The sequence below is a fragment of the Perna viridis genome, chromosome 6, assembly GCF_037379345.1.
Source record: "Perna viridis isolate PV_CMFRI_1.1 ecotype Kerala chromosome 6, ASM3737934v1, whole genome shotgun sequence".
Taxonomy (NCBI): Eukaryota; Metazoa; Mollusca; class Bivalvia; order Mytilida; family Mytilidae; genus Perna; species Perna viridis.
Genome location: NC_142450.1, coordinates 29,519,616 through 29,547,430, shown reverse-complemented (window position 1 = coordinate 29,547,430; position 27,815 = coordinate 29,519,616). Strand labels below are relative to the sequence as shown.

The 27,815-nt window shown below is 32.8% G+C and overlaps 1 protein-coding gene across 3 annotated transcripts in view; it reads left to right on the top strand.

The window, feature by feature from the left end:
- Positions 1-27,291, top strand: part of LOC148614460 (uncharacterized) — a 47,278-nt gene extending 19,987 nt beyond the window's left edge. For all 3 annotated transcript variants that reach the window (XM_088588550.1, XM_088588547.1, XM_088588548.1), the window contains 19 exons: positions 2,240-2,330; positions 4,790-4,866; positions 6,577-6,631; positions 8,689-8,997; positions 9,417-9,457; positions 9,745-9,959; positions 10,270-10,542; positions 13,210-13,277; positions 13,938-14,081; positions 14,657-14,920; positions 15,500-17,312; positions 17,849-17,952; positions 18,675-19,001; positions 19,391-19,560; positions 20,549-20,693; positions 21,164-21,274; positions 21,626-21,967; positions 23,454-23,501; positions 23,732-27,291. In XM_088588550.1, the coding sequence (XP_088444676.1) occupies positions 2,240-2,330; positions 4,790-4,866; positions 6,577-6,631; positions 8,689-8,997; positions 9,417-9,457; positions 9,745-9,959; positions 10,270-10,542; positions 13,210-13,277; positions 13,938-14,081; positions 14,657-14,920; positions 15,500-17,312; positions 17,849-17,952; positions 18,675-19,001; positions 19,391-19,560; positions 20,549-20,693; positions 21,164-21,274; positions 21,626-21,967; positions 23,454-23,501; positions 23,732-23,928 (4,794 nt within the window). In that variant the 3' untranslated portion in view covers positions 23,929-27,291. The remainder of the gene's footprint in view (positions 1-2,239; positions 2,331-4,789; positions 4,867-6,576; positions 6,632-8,688; positions 8,998-9,416; positions 9,458-9,744; positions 9,960-10,269; positions 10,543-13,209; positions 13,278-13,937; positions 14,082-14,656; positions 14,921-15,499; positions 17,313-17,848; positions 17,953-18,674; positions 19,002-19,390; positions 19,561-20,548; positions 20,694-21,163; positions 21,275-21,625; positions 21,968-23,453; positions 23,502-23,731) is intronic.
- The last annotated feature ends 524 nt before the right edge of the window (positions 27,292-27,815 follow it).

Sequence of the window (27,815 nt, the reverse complement as noted above, 5' to 3'; positions counted from 1 at the left end):
TTTTCATCATTTTTGGCACCTCCAGAGTTGGTTACAATGGCTCTTAGGTATGTGAAAGTATTGACATCTTCTATCACTGTTTCGTTGGTGCTGGTGATAGGCTGGTTTGTACTGGCATTAAACCTCATCACTTTTTTTTCCTGCATTGATCTTTAGGCCAGTGGAGTGGGCAAATTTGCTTACATTATCAAATTTTTTCTGTAGTTGTTCTTTTGTACTTGATAATAGAGCGATGTCATCTGCAAGTCATCTAATTTGGTGGTAAAATTCCATCAGATTCTTGTGTTATCTTCTGATGTTGATTTCCTCATTACCCAATCTATAACTAAGAGGAACAGAAATCCGGACATGTTACAGCCTTGTTTGACTCCAGATTTGATTTTAAACCATTCAGAGGTGCCGCTGGATGTTACTACAGCACATTCATTGTTATTATACATGCATTTCACTAGTTGTATCAGTTTGTCTGGAATGCCATAGTGTCTCATAATGTCTCAGCTTCAGTTGCAAGGTTTTCGAACCATTGTCTCTTGTCTTTCTTCATATTATTTTTCACTTCTTTGTCTTTATTGCTATATTGCTGTTGTAGCTTCTCTTTGACCCTCTCCAATCTTGTTCAATCTATCTTGTTTTTAAATGCCTTTCTTTCCTCCACAGATTCCATCTCTGCACCTATCCACTCCTGATTTGATTTCTTTCTTGGACCGATGATCTTTGGTGCTGTTTCGTTGTAGATGCTCTTAAATTCTGCCCAGTGATTTTCTACATCATATTCTTCGGTTTTCCTTGAATTTCGTGCAGTTTCAGTTTTAGCTTAATGACTAGTAGACATCTGCACCTCTCTGTACTCTGACATCATTTATTGATCTCTTGAACTGTCCATTGATGGCAACATGATCGATTTGGTTCTTGTACATGCTGTTATTATTCTGGGGTCTATTCCTGAAGCGATTGGAATGCATCTTTTGTCATGGCGATGGCAACTCCATTACTGTGATGGTCATCGGATCTACCAGAGTAAATGATGGTCTCCCCGGTTTGGGTATTGATCTTTCCTGATTCTGTCCATCTGCATTCACTTATCCCCAAAATGTCGAGGCGATACATTCTCATTTCCTTCATGACTTGTGCAGTTTTCCAAGTGGCATACATGGTTCTGACATTCCATGTACCAGTTCTCCTGGTGATTTTGGGATTAGCCAGTTTATCTTTCTGTGTGTGAACTTTCGTTGGGCTTTCATTCCCACACGTTACTGTAACAACTTCACTTCGCTGAGCTGAAGTGTGATTGATATCTGATCCATCCCTTCTTGTGTATTTCGACTTGCTTTTGGTTTCCGTAATCATCTTCTTTTTTCCGTGGTGAGGTGATTAGCCTTATCATCAACCTAGGTACCTCCAGGCTCGTGTTTTCTTTCAGGGTTTTCCTTCCCTTAAATTATTGCAATACCATTACTGATGAACTCCATCTGTCCAGGTTTTCTGTCTGGGTTTGCTCCCATAGCCTTTGACTCTCCCAAGTCAGCTACAAGGCAGAAGAACTATTTAACCCATAGCTGGGATCTAGGTTTGCAAGTATCAGGGCATATCCACACGCCGGTGGGCCTGGCATACCATGCATCTAGGGGCCTAGACTCCTCCGAGACCTTTTGATTTAGCCTGGGGCCGTAGGGTACCCAGTTACCATCTGCTACCCATATCTGGGTCACATAGGTCTTACTGTATGAGAGGCTATAATGGAGGGAAGACTGATAAATTGCTTCCTTTTCACAGCAAGCTGCTATCCAACAGTGGTTGTAAAACAAACACATACTGTGCGCATCATACCAACATTTGGCAGACAAATGTGGATGGATCTCTATGTAATTCAATCATGATGTGTCATGTGTCCAAAGGAAAGCTTAGATTGGTTTTGGAAGTTGTGACTTTGTGAATTGTTTATGAATTAGGGATCAGAATACTGCCACTTAGCTATCTTCATTAGTTTCTTGGAGAGTGTTTATACCTACCCAAACTGTTCAGAGATGGAAAGCTGTTGTTATATCAAGGTGCACTGGGTGAAACGTTTTATTGACTGACAAACCATACATATTGCTAGAACAATCTTTTGTTCCTGACATGATCAAATATTCATGAGGTGAACAAATGAGTTCCAAATGAGAGATTAAGCCTTTCTAGAGCTCCTAGTTTTTCATAACTTTAAATCATCAATATTTCCTTAGTGTTTCTTCAATTTCAGGTCAGAGTTGTTCAGAAAGCAATTATCCTACACCATGATCATATTGATGTCCATTCCAGAATGGAACCAAGCTGTGTTCCTACTACAGGAAGTTAGTATCACATAAGTGATTTTTTTAGATGCTACATTTCAATTTTATACTGCTGTCTTTAAATGAAGAAGGCATTAAAATTTTGTCTGCATGTCTGTATGTACTGATATACATGTACAGTGAGTGTACTTCTTTCCCTTATATCATTCTTAGTAAAAATTTAGAAACTATTCTTTGGAATGATTTTCAAAAGAGATAAAGTCAGTAAGATGGTTTAAATAGACAAAATATCAAAATATCTTTAACGAACATTTTTATTGTAGAAGTGTTATGAAATAAGAGTATTTAATTATCCTAAAATATTAAATCCTACCATTGTTTTGTATGTTTAAAAGTCTGTATGCAAGTTACATCTTTGGAAAAGTAAATTTTTTTGTAACTTCACTGTACATGTAGTAATAGATGTTAAGACCAATTCGTTGACTAAATATCAGCCAACTACAAGAAATTCTCCAGTTTACTCCTTTTTCTGACCTTTCAATAAAGTGATTTTTTTTTTTTTTTCAGAATACAAAGTGTACTTTAGTTCCATTGAAATGTTCTCTTTTGAGATACGTAGTATAACATTTTGATCATAGTTTTTGAATATATTCAGTGAAACCTGTTTAATATATGAGAAACCTGTCAAAACCAGACAATTATTTTGAAATCCCTCCATAAATTACCAATATGATAAAGGTAACATACTTTATATTTTATATTCTATACATCTAGTAAGCCACAATAAGAGTTTCACTGCCTAAGTTCAGGGAATGTTGAGCGGTGAAAGACAACTAAAAAAGACAATCAACTTTCTATGTTTAGTTTCTAGATACAAGAGTTGCCGCTTACGTTGTTGGAATAGCAATTATTATGATACAAATTGTGGGAAATAACGTTACTGTCTTTGGTCCATAAATAAAAGATAATTGAAACTCAAAAATAAACTATTCACAACACTAAGTCTTGAGCAGGTTGTTGTTCATTTCTAGTTTTTTACCTACAGGCTACATGTACCTGTATAAGTTATTTTTTCCTAGCTTGGCACCACATTGTAAATAAGCCTCTAGGCTTTCATATGATATCCTCAGTTAAATATCAACTTTGAGTCAAAATTTGATTTTTAACACAACTTGTTTTGAGGAAAAATTTTGTTTAGGGATTAGTTTGTATTTATGTATAGTAAGCTCTGCTTATATGTCTTATGCTTTCAGCTTATATAGTGAAAATACCATGATAATTGTATGAGTTCTGTGCTTGTAAATGTAATGTTGATATTTGATCAAAATAAATCTATCTATCTATCTATCTGTCAGCTGTAGTGCATTTAAATCCTATATAATCTGAGCCCCTGCCTTAACCAAATAAAAATTTTAGTTGCAAAAGGTTTGATTTTTGTTTGTTTGTTTGTTGGGGTTTAACGTCCAAGCAGCAATATTTCAGCTATATTCAGATGATGAACATGAAATTGATGATAAAATGAACATGGAATGAAGATGAAATGAAAAAGGCATGGGACATAAGGACAATGGGGTCGACAAATTTTGATTGTCACTGAAAATAGGGAGAGATGGGTAGGGTTAGGGAATTTAGCCTTCTGTTGCGGAGCCCTATGGTTCCTACTCCGGAAGAATACCACAGTAAGGTTCTTTAACGTGCGAGGAACATCGCCTTTTACAACAAGTTTAGTCCCTGTGCAGGTCCGGGTGTTAAAAGAATATGCCTTGCAGCAGTGCTAAGCTTGTCGTAAAAGGCGACTAAATAGTGCTCAGAATCCTAGCCGGGGGCTAGGGCGCTCTGCCCACAGAGCAACTGGGATGTGTGCCCCAGGTGGTGGAATGGGGTACCCCTGGCGAGTTACATGCTGGGGTTGTCAGGCTATAATACGGAAAACCTGACTGCAAACCATAGTGGTGCACCATGTTGGGAAAGATGCCACGTTCCTCGCTCGTTAAAGAACCCTACTGTGGTATTCTCCCGGAGTAGAAATCATAGGGCTCCGCCACAAGAGGCTAAATTGCCCGACCCTACCCACCTCTCCCTATTTCCAGTGGCAATCAAAATTTGTTGACCCCATTGTCCTTGTGTCCCATCCCTTTTTCATTTCATCATCATTTCATGTTCATTTTATCATCAATTTCATGTTCATCGTCTGAATATAGCTGAAATATTGCTGCTCGGACATTAAACCCCAACAAACAAACAAACAAACAACAAGCTTAGCACTGCTGCTGCAGGCCTATTCTTTTAATACCCGGACCTGCACGGGGCGCAAAAGGTTTGATTTAGTCAGGTTTCACTGTATTACTATACTAGGACTGAATAAGGCTTTTGTGAACAGCTTCAGCATAATGAGTAGAACAGTGTATCAGAGTTTTGGCATTGTTGAACTTCCACTTCCAGTTTTACTACATTATTTTATATGGCTACAACTAACATCTAACCAGTTATATTTATTTTATTTTATTTTTTTTTTTCAGAAAGGATGTTATCATCTTCATCTTCGGTTTCCCAGAGGTCATATATGATCCTCTTGATAAGTTTTCTGATGATAACTGTAAGTAAAGTATTTTGATATGTTTGATGAGGCTTTAGACCAAGCAAAATGATATGTGTGTTGTCAGGAAAAATATAAATGTATTTTATTGTTCTAAGCAAAAAAAAATTCAGCAAGTCTCCTTATAGCAGTTATTGACCTATTTTTAGCTCACCTAGACCAAAGGTCCCAGTGAGTTTATGCCATCACTTGTCATTGGTCATCTAGACATTTTTTATATTATGATCAACTACATGAAAAGCTCTTTATCAAGTTTAAACTGAACTGTGCAGAAAGGATGTATGCAATAACTTCTACAAAAGATCGACCTTTGCTTCCGCTTGTATAAACAAGATGGCTGTCAGAGGCTATTTAAGCTTCTGATTGGTCAATTTTCAAAGATCATCTCCTCTGAACTTTGATACTAGATAGGGTTAATGGTCTCAATGCCCTCTACAAACAGTTTATTTTTTGTGTGGTTCAGGTGACTCATTGGCTACTGTACAGAATTCAATGAAAGTCTGTATTTTTGTTTTTAGGGTATTTTTAACAAAATGACCGTTTGGATTTTTGATCTGTTAAAAGACATGGCTGCTGTTACTAAAAGTAGAACATAGGGGTCAGTCAGCAGATTTTTGCATATATCTCCAAAACCTTTAGATTTAGCCAAATTTTGACAGGGTAAAAGTATTCAGAATGATGAGATCTATCTGTGGTCAAATTTTGATGAAAATGTGTTGACCCATGTTGGAGTTATTGCCCTTTTTTGACGTTTTTTGCTGTTCTTGATGTTTTTACTTTCAAAACTTTCAAACTACTGTACAGAAATCAATGAAAGTTATTTTTTTTTAATATTTAGGGTATCCTTAACAAAATGACTGTTTGGATTTTTGATTAAAAAACATGGCCATTGTTACTAAAAATAGAACATAGGGGTCGTCCAGAAGATTTTTGCATATATCTCTAAAACCGTAAAGTTTGGCCAATATCTTTTGATTGCTGAAATATCCTTTTTGTAAGGCTTACAAAAGTCTTCAGGGATCAAAGTTGTCAGATGACTCCTTATAAGGGTTATTGCCCTTGAGAGGTGAAAAATTACTTTTTTTTTTACAGTTTTCAGCCGATATCTTTAAAACTATGAAAAATAGAATGAATCTTTCAATTGCTGAAATGGTCCTCATGATAAGTTCTACCAAAGTCTTCGTGGAGTCAAAATTGTTGGACAACTTCTTGTTAGAGCTATTGTCCTTGACAGCCAAAAATTTAACCAGTTGAGCGATTCAGGCTGCTGGGAGTGTCAACATTGTAAATTATATTCTGAACCAGTTTAAAAATAAACTGGGCCAACATTTAGGGCAATTTTGTACTGTTTTGTTTTATATATGTTATTGATGATAGTTGGGTTCCGTTACAATGCAAGTTTTTTTTTTTTTTTTGTACAATCAGTTTACTTTATCCATGTCAATCATGAGATCATTTGTTCAATATGCCTCGTTATTTAAAAATAACACAATAAAAATAGCATTTCACAATTTCCATATGATCATTTCCTGATTTAATCAATAAAATGGATGTGTTTTTTATAACAGCAAGGAAGGAAACATTTTCTAAGTGTTAACTTAGGGACTAAGGGTCGTTATGTATACTTATCCTTAAGTTTAACAATATACAAAACTTGTTCTTAAATTTGTAGCTTTCTATGATTGTGTAATGAAATGTCTTTTATTGTAGTGTTCTGCAGCAACAAAATACCCAGGAAGACCAGAAAAATCAGCAAGTTTCTTTGGTAGTTATCTGCCCTTTCTTTTAATTTATCCCTATAAAATACCAGTAGCGATAAGATTATAAACAAATCTATGAAAAAATCATTTAAACCAATTTTATGTAGAGAAAAAATACATTGTAATTCAAACTTAAAAATGATAAAATACCCCTCAAGAACAAGTATAATAATGGACAAAGCATGTATGTAAATGTGAACTTGGACTTGTCAATTACTTGTAAAACAATCATGTTTTACAAAAATCCCAACTTACTGTTTTATTTCGGGATAGCATGATATTTCATGCTACCTGTGGTATTAATTATCATTCTGTGTAAGAATCTGGCAAATCATGACACATCATATTTCTCAATTTGGTCTTTTATGCCCCAAATATATTCAGTACATCTAGAAAACAACTGAAAAGCTACTTTAATTTATCCTGAAGCATCTGTGACATAGATATTTTTTGACTGCTTATATAAGAAAGAAGTGAAGAAAAATTTTCCCACCAAAATTTTTCAATAGTGCATTTCAACTGAACTTGACCTATCAATATCTTAAAAAGCCAAATTTTACAAACACTTTGATGATTATTTCTGGCGGTTATGAGGTATAGATACTTGGTTAATGCAATAAAATCTCTGTGTATTTTCCTTCATGTGCCACTCCTTATACACATTTTTTCCGATTCTTAGACGGAGAAGTACTTAAATTTCATTATATCCTTGCTACAAAGGAGAATGAATACTGCTTTAACCTTGTCATTTGGTTTCAGTCTGTCTGTTTATTGTACCATCTGAACATGAAATTTTTATACCCCCACAAACTTGGCAGAGCTGTGAATCCTAGCTGTTTTAGTGGTTTTAGTGCAAGTCTTTCCATTCTGGCAACTGAAATATGCAGTATGAATTAGGAAGAAAATCATGTGATTTCTGATTTTTAAGTTAAAAAAAATGAAAATCCAGATTATGTCAGTCAGTTTCTGGTTTTAAATTTAGTAAAATCCAGTCGGTGATTTTTTTGGCATTTGCCAGTAATATACTGTACAACACAAAGTGGACATCATAGTTTTTAATCCAGTTTATGAAGGAGCTTATTAAAGCATTAATGTCTGCTCCTCACAAATATCTATTTTTCATAACTTAAGTTTGTCAGCTCTGCATAGGAATCACCCCATCTCTTTGTCCACATTTCTTGTCAGTGCAACTCCTCTTAAACAGCTCAAGGGATTTTGATGAAACTTTATGGAAAGGTTGTACATCATGCAAGAAGGGATATAGTTACTCTCGGGGAACCCCAAAGAGAGTTAATCCAAATTAAGGGTCTTACATGTTAAAACCTCATTAGCCCAACTCCTCTTAAACTGCTGAAGGGATTTTAAACCATAAAGGAATGTTGGGCATCATATGCAGATATGCATGAAGTAGATTCCAAAGGAGAAAATTGAACTGAAAAGGTTAAACATTAGGCTGCATTGAAGTGGCTAGGGATAAGGGGGTATTCTCTTTTTGAGCTGAATTGCTCAGAGTATTTATAGTGTAGAGCAGTTTCCTCTTTAACTACTTTTCTAAGCTACTGAAGTTTCGATTTTCTTTTTCAACCATTGGAAAGCATTTTGGCTGTAGGCGCAGATCCTGCTCAAGCTTATTTTTTACTCTTAGTCTTTCATTTAGTGTTAGAATTTCTTCAGTTGAGGAAGACAATTTAGAATAAAACCATTATTTAAAGAATTTTAAAACAATAATCACAGCATATTTTGACAAATTTAGTCTTTTATATTTAAAATTACATTGTTGTTAGTTATGATGTATTCTGCTATTTAAGTCCATCATTTTTTTAATATGTATTATAAAATCTAAAAAAGGTTTTAGGGCTTTAAATAAATTTTGGACACAATGTTTGTTTTTATAGAAGTTAAGATCCTAGCCTTTTTCTGTTGTTTTTCATTTTCTGTAGACACTGCAAAAAGATTTGGTAGTTGTTTTTTTCCACACTAAACTTTTACATGTATCCATTATTTATTAGTTGCATCTAAATAAACCATGTGTGATCTTTTTGCCTTTTTTATATAATTTCAGTTGAAACTGTCACAGAATTGAATGAATCCAGAAATTTTACCTCTCCTTCACTTAATAAAGGAGATGAATTGTTCAATGACAGTTGGGAGCTGTATTGGTTCTATTTAGTATCCTACCATGAATTATTACCCATAAGGTTAACTTACCAACACTTACTCCTCTCTGAGGATTATAGTTGGTGTGGACATGATTTTTACAACAAAAAAAGGCAGATATGCTGCAGTGGTATTGTACATAATGTGAATTTACCTTCATCAGCCAGGTGTTGTAAGACTGATATGTATTATCCTGACAGATCAATTTGTTTAGGTGAGCTGAACTTTTTAAAACTCTTTGCATCTTGGAACTAACAATATTTTGTTTTTCATACTTTTTACTTTTTTCTATTTTTTCTGAGCAGATAATTGTTTATTAATGTTATTTGTATACAATATAATTACGTGCTAATTCTAAAATTCAGGAAATAAATAATCATCTGGAGACATTTTGCCTGAACACTTGTCATATAAAGTTTGTATTCTGTAACTATGTCAGTTTTGAGAAATGGATTATATTTTACCTTTATCTGGTTGTACAAAAGGTGGGCATTATGCTTGAAAAGTTTGGTAAATTGTATAGAAAAAACTGAAAATCATTGGAATTTGTTGCCCGTAGACTAGCAAGTAGCCCCCTTTTCTGAATTTCTAGATCTGCCACTATTTTTTCTATCTTTAAATATTTTTTTTCAGATATTCCATTTGCAGAACAGGATGATGAATTATCTTGCAATGTAAGTTCATAAAAGAATAGTTTGGTTTCATATGTTTTAGATACAATGTATTAGTATTATAAGATTAATGCTAGATTATGTTTGTTATTAACATACATGTACTTGTATTTTTTCAAAAAAAAGTTATTAATATTGTGTGTTAGTGAATTGTTTTGAGTTGATAAGAGTGCTCAGGTCTAACCTTTTTGGGAAAATATTTGAAAGATGCTTTGTTTAATAGTTTTAAAATGATTATGTCATTGAAATGTATTATTTTGCTACATTTTCTTTTTTTATTTTTCCCAAAGGAAACACAACCATGCAGTTGGTCCTATTTGCCAGAATTGGACAACCCATGGTGTCATACGAAGATATCAGTAGGGGACAAAACAAGCACGATTTTCTCTGTTGTATTAACTCCATGGTTGAAACCTCAATTTATGATTAACATGGCTGATTTTAAAATGCTGTCAGATGGGAACTATGCCAATAAGGCGGCTAAATTCAAGAAAAGAGAAACTAGGTAACAAAATTGTGGTATATAGTAATCTTACTTCAAACTTATAAACTAAAAAATATTGTTACTTTATGAAATATTTTGATTTCTTTTTAAATCATAGAACAGAGTATTCATGTATAAAAATATTTTGAGCACCATCATATTATGATATTACACATCTTAGAACATAGATTAGAGAAAAAAATCCTTATTTGACCTAGCATGGCTAGCCTCAATTTGTAATGATATGAGTAAATTCTAATTGCACACATCTCGTTCTTGTGAAAATCATTTATTCTCAAATGAGAAAATACCCTTTTCCTCTTTTTTTCAGCAATAATGCAGAAGAAGATGATGATGATGATGATGACTATAATTTTTTGATTTACTTTGTATATGGTTCGATTTGTATCTTGAGCATGTTTGCTTTTGATCACTTGCTAAAAATCCTACATGCCCCAACTGTGATAGCTTTTGTATGCTTTTATTTGATGATGTTTTCCACGGCAGTGTTATACAAACTTGTAGATAAGAAACTAATCAAAAGAAACACAAACAGAAGAATGGAATCTGCGTATGAAGTTCAATTGGTTACTATTTCTGAAATGTAGGTACCATTTATAAACAGTAACAGTACATAGTGGAATAGGAAGTAAACAAAAGAAAAAAGAGATACATTACACATTAAGACGCAGATTTTTTTCACACTATGGGCACTGAAAAGTATTTGATGTTTTTATCTCATCATTGGTTTTCATACCACAAAAATAGCATATGAGGATGAAAGTATAGAAAATCATGTAGTTTTCCCAAAACATAAAACTGGGTACTGAAAGGCTTGTTTTGACTTTCTTTTCTGCATTGCAATACTTATTTGCACAGAAAAAGTTTGTTCGGTTATTCATTTTATTTATTATAAGCTAATGAAGTAACATTTTTTACTTAAAAGTGGTTAGAATAGCACATAACACGAGAGGATACAAGAATATTTTCTATGACATAGCATTGGAAAATTTGGTTGCTAAGGACTAATTTGCACTAAACAATTAAATTTCTGAACACGAACTAATTAATTAACTAAAGTAATTTAATGATTATTCTTATAAAATCCAGCAGCCATGGTAACATACTGAAAAAATCAGGGGTGCCTTTCCAAAACTAACAGCCAAATACTATGTTTTATAAAATATCAGGCTTTTAGACACTACCACAAGATGAAAGCATGCATGGAGTACGTGGAAAAAGGGTAAAAATAATAAGACCCTTTTCAATTCATTCTCTCACAATTTTAGTCCCAAAAGTTCGTGCGAAATAAGGTATTTTGAAAATCAGCCATCTGATGCTGAGGAGAGAATCTAATATGGCAGGGGACTGAAATGTTCCGGATACCATTTTTCATTTAAATTACATCTGTTTACCATAACATATATTACATCTGTCTATGTGTAAATGTTTTTCTAGATTTAAACAGTATATCCACCAAATTTCAACTTTTAATTTTAAATTTTACAAAATTTGACAGAGGTAACTTGGTGTGTGAAACAGTGCGCCTTAATGTAACTGTATAGTGCACCCTTAGTACATGGTTTACAGGCATTTAGAGATGACTGATTAACTGAGGAATATTGGTATATTTGATTGGGGTGAATGCACCTGTTTTGAATTACTGTTTTATTTAAATTATTAAAGTTTTCATTTAGATGATTGTTGGGTTTTAATGACACTAAAAAATGTCTTTTTTTCATAATTTCATGTACCATTATGCTGCATAAGGCAAAAACACATTTGAACTTTAAAACTTGGCACGATGAATATATATAGGTTCTATATGGTCTTCCTTTTCTTTGAAGGAGGTAGAACTAGGATAAGGGATATTACTCTTGAAATCAGTGATATGTTTGTATCATATTCAATTTCAACGAAGCCTATCAAGCTTTCATTTGAAATAGAATGAAATTAGTCCAAGGTACTTTAATGCTTACATGAGATTGATGTAAAATGCTGAATACAAACGTTCCAATAATTTTTAAGAGTTGTGTCCCTTACCCGAGGTCTACATCCTTAAGTCAATGGTGACAAATCCTGTGACAGATCTAAACTGTTCTATAATGAAGTGGAAACCAAAGGAGAGAGGGATATATACCACTTTACCCTTGTGCTTGTGTCCTTCTGGAATAACTTTTTTCCTTAGCACTTTTCTAAGCAACTACTCATTACAGTGGTTTGAAATTTTAACACATTCTTCCATTAGGTATGACATATGGTGGGTATGGTGGGATAAATTGTTAGAAAAATACAATTATAATTTCCTGTTTACTTAAGACTTTGTTTATTTTCCTGATATCATGATTGAAGGTTGGGGGTATCACTAGAGAGCCATCACTCACAGATTTTTTGTTATATTTTATATAACTAGAATTCATTAGAATAATACCTAGAACATTGAACAGTATGACAGCATTTTTCTTCTGCCTCAAATGAAAGCAGATTTCTCTGAGTAATAATGTTATGAATGTTGATTTTTTTTATTATTCAGTTTTGAAAATCTTTTATCACACTGCTTCAAAAAAGTATTGTCTTTTATGGATCAAAATTTGTAAGGAATCACTCAGAAGTGCATTAGCAATTTAGATGAGGACATTAGTATCTTAAAAATAGTGATTAAGAGAGGACTAATTGGGAATTTGAAATATTTTTAAGAGGTCAAGATCACTAAAATCCTGATGTACAAACAAATAGCACAACTTTAGTGACAAAATAAGGAGCAAATAATATACTTTCTTCACATGTTTTCAAATGACGAACCACTTCAATTTATACTGAACTGTTCTGTCAGCCTATTTGTACATAGAAATTCTCCTCTACCCAATACATTTGATTTTAAAAAGAAAAGACATGAATGAAAGTTTTCACCTGGAGAGATAAGGTAAAAATGCACCTAAAATTTCCATTAAACCACACATTAACACCTTACAGAAAACATGCAATAATGACGTATTCAGGTATCTTATTGACTCAGTTGGTAGGTCATTCAGGGTCATTACTGTTATGTGTTTAGGTATACAATGTAATTACATCTAGAGGAACTCTTGACCTGTTTAAAAATCATTATTATACAATGCGTTATTTCTGTATATGGTCTTGAGTTTGTCTAAGATGTTAAAAGGATGTTACCTAAACAAATTAGTTTATTTCATTATTCTATTTTTAAATCAATAAAATAAAATTGTTATTTAATTATGTGACTTAATAAAATTTATTTTGTACTGTACAGGTTGTTTGCATTTTTGCTGTACTGTATGTCAACTTTTTCAATGTCAAAGTGGTTCATCCAAAGCAAAAGTAAGTTCAAGATTCAAGATTCTTTATTTCACTCAGACACAAGTTATGTGTAACATGAGGCAAATACAAATACAATTAATGAAAATGGCAAGGTAGACAGATATACAAAAATTACATAAAATATATGCATTAAATTACAATATAGCTGACAGTTTTTTGATAAACATGGAAATTTTAGATAACAAAGTTGTATGACAATTTGAAAACATACCCTTGAACTTGTATATTGATGGGTGGGATGAAAAATACTTTGGTACATATAGCTTCCTAAGATTTACAACAATAGAATTTTTACATACAAATAAATAATGAAACTCATCTCCTAATAAACCTTCGTTGCATAAGCTACATATTCGTTCATGTCTAGGTATATTGTGCCATCGTCCAGTTTCTATAGGAAATTTTATATTGGACGATCTAAATTTGTACATGTTTGTACAAGTTTTGTACATGTATATGTTGTCCATAAAAACAGTCCTTCATTACTGAAAATTTTCAAGTTCATATCAAGTACATGTATCTTTAGGCTATATGTAATTATACATATTAGGTAAAGTTGGTTTGTTAAATGTATTTGTTAACCATGTGAAATGAACTATGAATGTTGAATTAAAACATATTTATTTCTACCATTCTATTTCTTCATATTTTTTTTTTCAGGAATATTTAGCTCAATGGAAGTAGTATTTACAATAATAACTGTAAGTTTAGAGATTTTACTGACTTCATGGATGATATTGCTATTCTGTGACCTACCATTTGGAAAATTCATGAGCTTTTTGGAAGTCTTGGGACGAAACATAAGTAAGTAAATTTAGAAATGATGAAATAGTGAGCACAGCTTAATTTTTTGCCAATCCACCTTTTGCAAGTTAGTGGTGTTTAGAATGATGAGAGCAAAACATTTGAAGTACCTACAATGGCTACTCCTTATTGAAATTAAATCACATGCCTTCAAAGAAAATATAAGCATCTCCTTTATTCAAATGAGATGAATAAGTCTGTACTAAAGAATGTGATCAATGTACTCAGCTTATTTATTCTACAAGAAGGTGTCTGTCTGTGTCTGATACAAATGTATCAGAAGAGAACTAATCAAATGAGAAATTTTGTTTCATGTTTTTTTCAAAGTGTTTCATCTTGTGTATTTGTCCAAATTTAAAGGAATGAAATTTGTTTTTCTTTATTTTTGTAATTTATAATTGTTTGTCATGAATATACTGGTATTCTGACTATAGCAGAAACACTTAATGATCATCTTAGTACAATGGACACAAGAAAATGGATGAGATATATGGAAAATATGTTCATGAATATGCACTACGACCTGAATGTACTATATGTGCCATCGGTTTTGCTAAAACATTTTTTGCTCATAGTTAATGATAGTTCGGAGAATGGTTACCCTGTGCCATTGAAAGACAGCAACATGCTGAATGAGAAATGCGACAATGACTTCAAAGTAGACTGTTTAAAGGAAGATTGTCTTAACAGAGTGCAGGAAATTTTAGATGCAGAATACCAAACATCGAAGCAAAATAGTAATAATGATTTGTATGAGAAATGCTTGAATGAAGATGATATTAATCCTTTGGACTGTAAAGATAACACCAGTAGTAGTTCCATGGAAGATCAACTAGAAGGTAATGGTCCAAGCATCCAGAAATTGTTAACAATGTTGGTTGCATAATTAAATTAACGCTACATGTGCAGCACCATTGCATATATGAATTAATGAAAGTGACTCGAGAGAATTTTTTGAACATTCATTACTTGATTTAATTAAAAAAAGAGATTGACAAACCCATCATTTTCCCGCTGATCTTTCAGTGGTAACAAAAGCACATGATGCTTAAACTACAAATCAGTCATAGTTTGTAATTATTAATTTATTGATTGAATCTTTTAACACAGAAGTCAACAACCCATCTAAATCAATATACCAAATGTATTCAGGATTTTCTTTTATATATAATCAACATTTATTTCATCACTAGGAAGTGTTCTGCTGTTTGCTGATGTGATGAAAAAGTCTGAGAGATAAAATGTTTTGTTTACTTGTTCTCTTTCATTCTTTGATCAACTCTTGCTAGATATATGAATTTATTGGGTAGTAATATAATCCCCTTATTTGAATGAAATAAAAAATGATTAACAAGGAGTGGATTTATTAGGAATAAAGATAAATTCTTGAATAGTTCTTCAAAAATTATGTTTTGCAGATAAAGAGAACACATCAAAAACATGTGTAAAGGATGAAAATACAAGTTTTGATAGTGAAGATACTGAAAATGATGAAAAAGGAGCTGACTGTTCTTGTGATGAAACTAAATTTGATTCAGGATGTTGTTTGAAGTTTGATAACAAATATAAAGCTTGTAAAAAGCAGGATATAATATGTCAAACTGAATGTCAAACCAAAAAGACACAGACAGAAGACAAAGAGGTACAATGCTCTTTGATCAAACATGGGATTAATATACTTCCAGAAAATAAGATATACAATACAATTGATAGAGAAAATGACCAAGAACTCTGTAAAAATTATGTTTGTAATAATGTTGATGCTGATGAAAGTCTTGTGCTTAACACAAATGATCTTTGTCAATATGACTCTAGTATGGTTTTAGAAGACCACTTTCTATGCATTGAAGCAACAAGATCTATTGAAGATGAGTGTGTAAAAAGGGAAACTGGTCAATCTTCAACTGAAATAATACAAGAAGGAAGAAACATAGATATTCACGCTGAAACTTCACTGAAAACAATATCTGAATCAGGCAATAGTTATCACGCCACAAGTTCCGGAATAACTTCTGAAGTTGTCTATGATTCTGATATGAAAAATCCAAGTTATGATGATAAAGATGCTGCTTATTGTAAAAGCACTCAATGTAGTGAGCCCTCACCTGATTATATTCACAATGATACAGCCTTTAGTAAGGTTTGGCTGGAAGCTGATTTCTTAGTTAAGCCTTCCTTTAATGAATTTGTCAGAGAGCTCAACTCGCTCAAGTCAGAAGATATCAATGAGAGTATTGATGATATTAAATATCAAAGTAATTGCAGTTCTAATGATAAACAACACAAGTATGCTATTTCAATTGGTTCAAGTCATTCTTGTTTGAGCTACAACAGAGAACACATGTTATATAACTGTCGTGGGGTTTTCCCGACTAGAAGCAATGATTTTGACATAAGAAATGTTGGTACAGAAAATATTGCATGTAATGATGGTTACAAAGAGGTCGAATATTGTCATAGTAACAATGATGATAGTTTACGAAGCAGAGATGTTGAAGATGATACCCCACCAAGTGAAATTATAATTGATCTTCAAAAACAGGAAGAGTCAAAAGCAAGGTTGGCCCCCAGAAAAGAAAACACGGGCAGAGACAAAAAGTCTGTCAGTCAATCTCTGGATAAAGAGTATTTACAGAAAGTAGTAAAAGATACAGTTGGAAAAATGATGAATGATGCTTTGAAAAAATTGTCTGTTAAAAAATTACATACACCACAATCTGGTCGTAGAAGACTGACATCTCCACGATATAGAAGAGCTGTTCGAAGAGTTTTGAGGAGGGCTATACATCATAATAGAAACAACTTGTCACCAGCTTCTGTCAGTGGACATGTTTTTCCATCAGAGCAGCAGAGTAATAATAATACAGTTGACAACGAGACTGTAGTTACAACTCCAAATGGTGCTCTGGCAGGAATTTCATTGGACAGGCCTCCAATAGCATTGTCCGTTCCAACATCATCTTCATCTCTTAACAACTACTTCACCAAAGTTTTAAAGGGTTACAATTTTGACCAGGATGAAAGAATGACATATGAAATGTTAAGAGTTCAAAGTTTTCAGGACCTCCCAGCATCATGTGTAACAAGTCCATTAAGGATGGCCAATACAGGTTTTTTCAGTAGAGGTAATGGAGATGAGGTCACTTGTTTTAGTTGTGGGAAACAGTATAAAAATTGGAGTCAAACAGATTTACCTAGTGAGGTTCACAGAAGGATTTCACCTAACTGCAGGTAAAGGTTGTTTTGTAATTAATGCCAATTTCATTATATCCCCAACCTCTAAGTGGAATGTGATGAAACTTTGTTATCAAATGATGCAAATATGCAGCTATGTTGTTTCCATCTGAATGACACTTGGGGTGGTCTCCGTTGTTTCTTAATGAAGGGGAGTGAAGTGTTTCACCAAGTGAGCTTTGCTTGTATAACTTTGTTTGGTTCTGGTATACTTTAACTTACAGCATATGTTAATGAAGTTTATAAAGACCAAATTAGATTAAAAGTGAATGTGAAAATATACGTAAATAATTTCTAAGCTTTTTTTGCATTAACACATTACCTTTACCTTTACCTTCCAACTATATACCAGCATCTGAATTTTTCACATGTTTTGTACTTGTATAGATATATCTTTGATCTGTTTCATGTTATAAGATAAATTGTTTTACTTAATAACCACAGAAAAATAATTCAATTTTGAACAATTTGCATTTCCATTGCTCATTACCAAAACTGATTATTATTTCACAAGATATTATCCCTCTTTGAAGGATGGTTAAAGGTACAGATCCAAGGAATGTCCCAATAGCTCCTCAGACCAATGCATTCGCTGCACACAACTCAGTTCTTGATTCTCTACCTAATAATGCTAGTGGTAAGTGTATGATGGGTAATTTTCCATGTGAGACTTTTAAGAGTATTCGAGGATGTTAAAAAACTCAAATAGCCTGAGTGGTCTCCGGCTAGTGTGCTCACCTCAAGTGCAGAACATTATGGGTTGGATTCATGACCGAGTCACACCAAAGACTTTATGCTGCTTCTTGGAGGTAGCACAATAAAAATCAGTGTGTCAGATCAGTACAAAGCAGGGTCTAATAGATTGATAGATTGTTCACTTGAAATGCATGAAATATCTGTCATAGGACACTTAGTCATAATCAAATCAATCAATCAAAACCCCTTTTGATGTCAGGTGTTGGGTCATCTCATCAATTTTTGGTCTACTGTATTGTGATACCTTTATATTTGTGTATTTTTCTCACTTTTCATGGGCAATGGAATATCTTTTTGGGACAGCTGAATATTTCTTCCCTAATATGCCCCAATAAAAGATGTAGATGTACACTAAGCAATAAAATTATTGCTTAATGTTTCTAACAGGACCTTACCAAACCTGTGTTGGAACTCAATGAGTTACCTCATAGTCATAGTTGTAGATAATTCTACAGTTCAAGGTTAAGTACTTGAAGTTTTTAGAAGTCATTTACATCTTAATACACTTCTTGTTCTACATTTATCATGCAAGGATGCTGTACTTTATATTTATACATAGTATAATTGTTGATTTGAATTAATAATAATTTTGTGTGTCTATAGGTTTCATTCAGACAACACATTCCACAGTACATCAGGATGGAGATATCAGTACTCCAACAGTTCCTGAAAACAGGCCGCTGACAAGGCAGGAATTAGATAATGCCAATGTCCCAGACCGAACTCAACAGCCAGGAAGGGTAGGTGTTGAGGGTCAGCAGAGGAGACCACCACAGAGAGATCAGGCTGAAGAACTAGGCATTGTTTTGGATAGACCTAAGTACCCATCCTATGCTCAGTTGAATGTTCGAGTCAGCACATTCAGTGGATGGCCTGGATATTTAGATCAGTCACCAAGAGATATGGCTCTCGCTGGATTTTTTTATGCAGGTTTGTTTGCCATTTATAATTTTTCAAACATTGCTACTAATTCATGTAATGTACATGGTAATATTTTGTAATTTAATATTATTTCAAACATTCAAAATAAATGTTTTTTTAGTCATATGATTTAGAAGTAGGGTATTATTACAGTTAGTTTTAATGCTTTCTGTCATTGTTCTCCATGTAGTACAAACATTTGTTATTTTCTGTATGTATCAGAATAGGGTTGTTCTGTGATTTTGATATGTTTAAAGTACATTTGATTATCCTTAATAATTTCACCATAATATGTTTTCTAAAAGTATTGTACAGATGAAGACAAATGATTGATGATTGAAACAAACTCTACACTAATACAGGAAATAAGTTGATATGTCTTTTTTTCAAATTTTCAGGATACAATGATTACTGTAGATGTTTTTATTGTGGAGGAGGTTTACGTAACTGGGACGCTGGTGATGACCCCTGGGTAGAGCATGCTCGATGGTTTCCTAAATGTAGTTTTGTCCGACAGAACAGAGGACATAGATTTGTTGAAATAATCACTAAAAGACATGCTGAAATGGTAGGTACTTTGTTAAATTTAGGGGCTCATACAATGTATTTTTGTTTTGTTTAAATTTTATATTTTTAGGCTAACACTAACACCACTTCCCATGGGCTTCTATGCTAATTTCACAATATTCAATTGCTTCTCTGGACTTTACCTTAACTTCAACTTGCAGAGGACTATACATCTACATAAGTCTGCTTGCAATCCTCAGAATGGCATGTGGGGTTAGCAGACTTGCAGTGCAGTACTGGTCACCGGAAGTGAAGGGTCTATAAATAGCATGGGAAATCCGTGTTTTCACAAGATAGGGGTATAATTAGAAAACATTATGGAGATTAGGCTTCACATCACAAGAAGCAAAATGCACCTATAAAATGTACAGAAATAATTTTCCTTATAGAAACTGTTTAAATTTTCAAAATAAAATGAAAACTTTTTCACAGCACTATGAGGAACAGGGGGTAATTTCTGCGTAGGACTATTTCTGTGTACGTTCCAAATGCTCATTGGTTGAATTGGTGGTCTGTGACCTTTAGCATTTGAAGGTAAACAGGTAATATTTATGTGTGAAAAGTCCTGGTTGATTAAATTGGAACATGTGAGGTACAGGGTGTATAGTTGATTTATATTTATCTGTGGAATAGTTGTAGGCAAAATACTTCATGTATCACCCATGGTCCATTATCTTATGTTTTTGATGATTTCTTTAGAATTTTACATTTTGCAATCAATGCAATTCCAGATGAAAAGTAATTGTCCAGATGAATTTTTCTAAGGGAGATAAATCAGTATTTGACTGTAAAAAAATCTGTCGTGCTTTTTACTTAAAAAGATATTTAAAAAAAAAAAAGAAAGAAAATTATGATTTAAACACTTTCTATAATTTATTGAATGTTTTAGTTTTAGATACAAAGCTACGTAGTTTGCTAACTAAGTATACTAACTTGTGACTAAAACAGTTATTTTGGCCTTATAACTGACAAACCAAATTTCTTTGCAGCAGGCCTCAGGAGGCACAGCAGGATCAAAAACCCAGACAACCACTGTAGGACAAGGTTCAGATAATAGCGGTAGTGGGTCACCTTCAACATCAATGTCTGCACCTCAGACTAAAACCCAGACACAACAGCAACCTCAGGCATCAGGTAAAACATTATATTGTAAAACCCAGTTAGCTACAAATCTATTTTAAGTTTGTAGAACATGTTTCTAGTTTTATCAGTAATTTGTTCAAAATTCCTTAGAATTTACTTGCTGACAATGTTTTGATTAAAAAACTGATTCGATACGAGAATTTATCAGAACAGTTTGAAATAGGCACGCACCAATTACATGTCCTTGCAGATGGATACCCTTTTCTGATGGCCAATGAAATCACATTGTACTGTGACGTTGCAACAACAGGCAAATTCATACCTGTATCCGTTATTGTAAACAAATAAAAATTTACAGCAATACAGATCTCTTAAATATGTATCTTGTACAATCAATACTGTACTTTTTTTCTCTTAAAATTCCTCTGATTTCTTTTGAATTTGCTATGATAAGGAATTTTCTTAGGTATTTCACTGATGTACCACATTACAAATTTTCTATAAACATGCATTTTTATCAGCTGCTATAGCTAATGATCAGAATGAAAGTGCTATACAGAGTGTCAGAGAGTTGGGATATACAGAACAGGTCATCAGGAGAGCCATTGACATTATGAAGGGAAACAATCCAGGCAAGTTTGAAATTTTATAAATCACATAGATTAAAAACATTTTTCCATATCAGTTTCTGAATTGAAAAAGCAATGATGGCAATTTGATAATTCTGTGCATTTGAGGGAAAGCAGTGTTTGTAAAATATTATGAATATTATATTTGAATTAAATTCTAAAAAGTTCTGAATTTTTATGATGATTAATTGAGTCATTATACCTGTCATTATCATTTATTACCAAGAAAACTAGATATTTTAGAAAAAGGTTTTTAAAACCTTCATCAAGTATTTATATTGCAGTGTAAAACATTGTTTTATAGAGAGCCCTTGTAATCAGTATGAATATTTAATGACTCATTTTTATACACAGGTAAAAGTAAATTTGAAGCTGCAGAAATACTAGAAGTAGTCTTTACAATCACTGACGATGAAACCACACCTACAAATAATGCTGTAGTATCAGAGAACTCTGAGAACACTGCAATCAGTCGTCAGCAGAGTCCAAACACTAGTAATATTAAACAGCAGAGTCAAAATCAACGTGGTAGCCAGAGCCGTCAACAACCACAAACAGGGTCACAGTCTCGACAGACTGGAAAGGGGAAGAAATCTAAATCGAAACAGAAATCATCTGGAACAGCCAATCAGTCCAGTACAGAGATGTCATTACCTTCACTGTCTGTTAGCTCATTGGAAACTGCTAATGCTGCAGGTTTGTACTCAAGATAAGAGTTTCAATTTATTTTAAAACTTCAGAGCCACTGGCCCACAAACTGACAAATATTTTCATGTTATTTTTGTCTCTTTGCTAATCTATTTAACAATTCTTTAGTAGAGATACAGGTATGGATATAGCAAAAAACTCAAATAGCACTGGAACCTGTAATTATTGACCTGAATAGATATTTTTTTTCCTGTTATGCTCTTTATTTTACTTGTACTCTTGGCCAAAGTTGTATAATATATGTTTCTATTTTTGATTGATATTTGAAATGAAAGGAATATTAGTTTAATAAGAAACCTCAGCTACTATCCCAATTTTATGATGCACCTATTTACCATATTTATATGGAAACATATGCTTTTCAAATGATCCCATAATATTTGGGGTCCTATATTAGTATAGTGCTGTCCTCCGTCTCATCATCAGCATCCGTAGACACTTGGGTTTTGTGTGATAACTATAGTTGTGGTTGACCAGTTACTATGAAATTTTGATATGATTTTACCTACTTCTAAAGGAAGGTTCCCATGTAATTTGGAGTTTGTGGCTCCTACTGATTGAGAAAAAGGGGCAAAAAATGGTAAATATTGGTGATTTATGATAAGTCATGTAGAATGTTTGTTTTTCTTTATATTTTGATTTTTTTATTGTGTTCCATAATTTATTCTGGCTAACTAAAATATCAGTACATATGACGCAGTTTGGGCTGTTTTCATGTTATATGGGGCCAAAACATTGACTTTTTTTCTAATTTTCGGTCCGACTTCGATTTTTTTATTGGATTTTTCAAGTCCCTGCCTGATTTTTTTTAAATCAGATTTCAGATATCTCTAACAGTTTTTGAGTTGTAAGGGGTCAAAGGGGCCACACCCAAACAAATTGATTTTTTTATTTTTGGTCTGATTTCTAAGTTTTTTTTTTATTTGATTTGTCATAAAATTCAATGTATGCATTATTAGGGGTCAAAGTGTGTGTGTGTGGGGAGGGGGGGGAACACACCCAAAACAATTGACTTTTTCAGTTTTGGTTTGACTTTGAAAATTTTTCAAACTTTGTGCAATACAGTGTCCATAATGAATTGTGTGTCCCTATGCTTAAGTGTGTCAAAATCTATTATTGTGTCCATACTTGTCCCAACTGTTCAGGGTTTGACCACTTTGGTTTTATCATTCTGCACATGGTGAAGCATTTATTCTACTTTGATATATATTTTTTAAAGCTGGCAAAGGGAGGTAATTCAACTTTCATCTTTTTTTTTGATTTGTAAGAGTTTGGGTGACTCACTCCTTTTTTTAGTTCTATTGACTTCATAAGTTTGTTAACAGGTGTTTTATTTCATGTAAAGATCTGCAATAAAACTGAATGATAAGATAAAGGGAAATAATCCAATTTAAAGACCAAAATATGTATTCTTTTTGTTATACTGTTTGTAGCATTTATAGATCACACATGAAACTTTTATTAACATTTTTAGGTGGTGCAAATCTGGATCCCACATCCAATCCTGCAATATCTGACAGTGGTAAGTCTGTACAAGATTCTTTAGGCACAAAATAGGGACCCATTTTAGCACTTGTATCAGATATTATTTAACACAACTTTATCTATTACTGTTTTCTGCAGGATTTTAAAAACAGTTTTGGTTTTATTGCATACCATCTTTGATGTCTTTCAGTCATTTTTAAATAAGTAATTAAAATGCTTTTTAAATTTCATAGTAAACTTTATTGGTTAATTTTTTTTCTTTTGCAGAAATCAGATCATTACAGGAAGAAAATATCCAATTAAAGGAACAGGTAATGTGTAAAATCTGTATGGATAAGAATGTGTCAATAGCTTTCCTGCCATGTGGACATCTTGCTTGTTGTATAGATTGTGCACCAGCCATGAGAAAGTGTCCTATGTGTAGAGTATTCATCAAGGGCACTGTGAAGACATATCTAGCATAAAGTGGAGGAACGTCTTTAACAGGCTATTGTTGAATTGATCCACAACTCAGGTTGAGACATCTTCAACAAGCTACATAGACCAGATTTCAACACATGTGTTGTTTCTGTCAGAACTCAGATCTCTAGATATCTAATGATAGAATACTCATAGAACTTACTGTAAACCACAAATATTTGCACATTTTTTCCCTAGGTTTCTGCAATCAGTTTACTGTCATACCGTTAGGAATTTGTTATTGTTTCCAGCATGGTAATACAATGTTCTGGACAGAAGTATTCACAACAGTTTGATCTTTGCATTACAGGTCCTACCATGAAAAAAAATAAACTGTTATGAAAATTTCAGTTAACAGTACTTCTTGTACCCATATAGATATATATGTATTTTGCTCTCACCATGTTGTTTCCCTGTTCTGTGAAAAAATCTGACTTGAAAAATAGATGTATAATGTAGAAAAATATACTTGATTAGCCTGAGTTGGAATTCCAAAACCATAGTCTTTAAATATACATTAAGAAAGAAGAATTTTGTATGTATTTGTAGCCAGATTAAGAACCATTGAACTGTAGAACAATGTTTATCTACTGTATCGTTGTGTATGTAACCAGAAAGAAGGAAGATCAGTTTTATTCAAATGGTATGCATTGTCCATGTTATCATCATATGTAGACATTTGAAAATCTGCCCAGAAGTTTTGATGGTATCAATGTCCAAAAACAAAGAAATTTAGGGTACCGCTTCTTGTAAACTTTACATCCTTGTAATATGGATTTTCTTGATGTTATACTTCAAAATTCTTATTTAATCTATTTAATGAAAGGTAATGGTATTATTTTAGCCCAACTGTATGATTAAGTATTTTTGATAAGCTGACTTTTATATGTACAATGTATCTAGTAACTTGAATAATGATGGAGGATTGTCTTTTAAGTATAATATCTGTATTTATTATTTGAACAACCAGATCCTTCAGTTTTGCATAGCCTAGAAAAAATTTGGCCATTAAAATTAAGGGGAAAGTTGATCAGTTTGTGAATTTAGACTTTATAATTTAATGCACATCTTCATTAGCTATTCTTTTTACTGTGTTACGTATATGAAAAGTTTTAAAGAAGCATGCATTCACTTTTTATTACAGGGAGTAACATTATTAACTTCCAGGAATAGAGCCAGTCTCTAGATGATTGAACAACCTTTTACTTGTTGAACTTCCTTGGGTAGAAAACTGGACAAATTGAGAAGGAGATTGAACTTTCTATGATATCAGAAGTGTATTACACTAAGTTACATAGAAAGTTTGAATCTCCTCCTCTACTGTCCATTTAACTACCTTGCAGTTAATCAGGTGATTGCCATTTAATCAATGGAAGACCATCTCTATTCCTTGAACATCATTATTGTATGCACTGTAATTTAGTAGGCTGACTTTAAACACGTCATTACATATTTTTAAAATTTGATATAATAACTTTCTTTTACTAAAACACCACAAATACTGTTTTCAGACTTTTAATTAAATCAATTGATTTGTATTTTATTCCATCTGAAGCTATCAGTTATCACAAAATGAGCAGAAAAATATAAAAATTGAACAAAGATGCACTTTAACTGTTTATAACCTGTTTGTGATATTAAATTTAGGATGAAAAATACTTGAACAATTTAAGGTTTAGTCTTGACATTTTAAATTTAAATAAATACATGCATGTAGTACATTTCATAAAAATTGTTAACTTTATCCAAAAGCTTGAGGAAGTTGGGGTGATTCTTTGTAAGCCAATGTACATATGTTTTGGTAGACTTCTTAGACTTTGGGTTATTAAAATCGAAATATAAATAGAAACATTTTTTTTCACATTTTGGTAGATATTTTGTTCAATTTACATATGTATGGTCAGATGGGTAAAATTGCAGCAGGTTGAGGATTATGTGTTGCTGTATAATACAGTATGGAATACTTTCCTTAAAGTTGCTTTTTTACAAATACCATATTATTGTACATAAAATGCTCTTTACTGTAATGTCCAGATGATCAGTTAACACTTATGTAGTAAGTATCTTTGCTTGTGCTGGATGAAATATTTGTTTATGCTTATATGATATATTATACAGTGTTTCCTTATGTAATTTATACCGTGTCTCTTCTTTATAGATCCTTAGCTTTTGAACTTCCTGTTTTCTTTGTGACTGTAGTGTTTTTACACTTATGCTGTATTGAAAATTTTCATTACTTTCATTTTTCAAATTCAGCTGAGAAAAATATTTTTTCCGCTCAGTGTATGGCTTGGAGTAAGATGACTTGTAACATGTGTACTATTGGTACAATTGTCTTCTATTTCAGTTATATATCCGGCACATTCAAATTTAGTAAGAGTATGCTATGCCAGACAATTCAATCAATCTTGTTAATATGTGTTATGTACATATACATGTACATAATGATAAGAACAATGTGAATTTGAATGACATTTGTTGTATTGAACTGTATCTTTCTGTAATATTATATGTTTAATGTCATGATATAGTTTTAAATGTAGGTGTAAACTGGACAACCACTCTCAATTTGTAGAGTTTGTTTTGGGTTATTCGCCGTAGCCACTACAACCTACTACATGTATCTGTATTGTGAGATAATGTGGTGTGGGACTTCATGATTATTTGATGATGTTAATTATGATTGATCATCTGCAATTTTTTTAGCTGGTACAGCAAAAACTAAACAGCAACCTTGTTAGGATAACCAGTGATGATCTAATGTTTGCTATTTTGCCTTTTCTGTTTGTGTTGATAACAACACGTGGGCTCATAGATTATAGCAATTATTAGAAAAGATACATATACAGTCGCAACATGTGATAATACATAGTGGAGAAAAAAAAGGATGTGAAAAATGAATGACACTGCTTCTTGGAAACATACAATGTTTGTAGTGTGCATAGGACCTTTTTCATATGCTAGTTTTTTGTAAATATGTGTTATTAGATTGGTCTAAAACAAGTACCATGTTGTTTTCATTTGGTTTTTATTTCAGGACAATAAATATGCAATGTGAAAATATTAATTATAAATTACTTTTTCTCTTGCATTATTCAATACTTCTATGAACCATTTGGAAAATGTATGTTGTGATTGGATGCAAGTGTTACATTTATTTCGTAAAAATTGTTTTTGTTATTTGGAATAGATAAGGACAGTAAGTAGATCTCCTATGAAATATTACACAAGAAGTGTAGAACATGATGGTTTGTTTGATTCTGAATTCGTTTCATATTACTTTAAGGTTTATTTAAGTATCAGTCTTTGTAAGAATCTTGCAATTTCTGTAATATGTGATACAACCCATAAAAGGCTATGTATTTTTATTTTTGTTATTAAGTTGCTTTCTATATCTGTCTGCTCTTAGGATATAATCCACATGGAAAACCAAACAGTTTCAGTTTCTATTGAAGTTTGGTGTCATTTACAGAGTTATTTCCCTTAATTTTGAAATTCATAGTGCATTCTATATGATTTTTATCTCCTCAGAACGCAGCTCCTAAGGAACTTAATTGAATCTTTGATTTCTAAAAGAAGTTTGGTTTTCTACCTTATCTGCTTATAACTAACTTCATGTATAAATGTAAATAAGAATTAATTCCTAAAACATTTTACTGTGTATCCATCAACACCATGAAAACTGATTTATTCAACAGGTCATGGTTTTCCTTTCCTTGTTTGTTTACCCCGGACTTGACTTTTTATGAGCAACTCGGCGGGTGTTTCTAGAAAAGCAGAGGACGCTTACCTTACCGGTGCACCTGGTCCATGCTCCCAGTTTTTAGTGGAGTCCGAGTTGTTCATTTTACTTTTGTTACTTTGTATGTATGATTTTAGTTACTTTATGTTC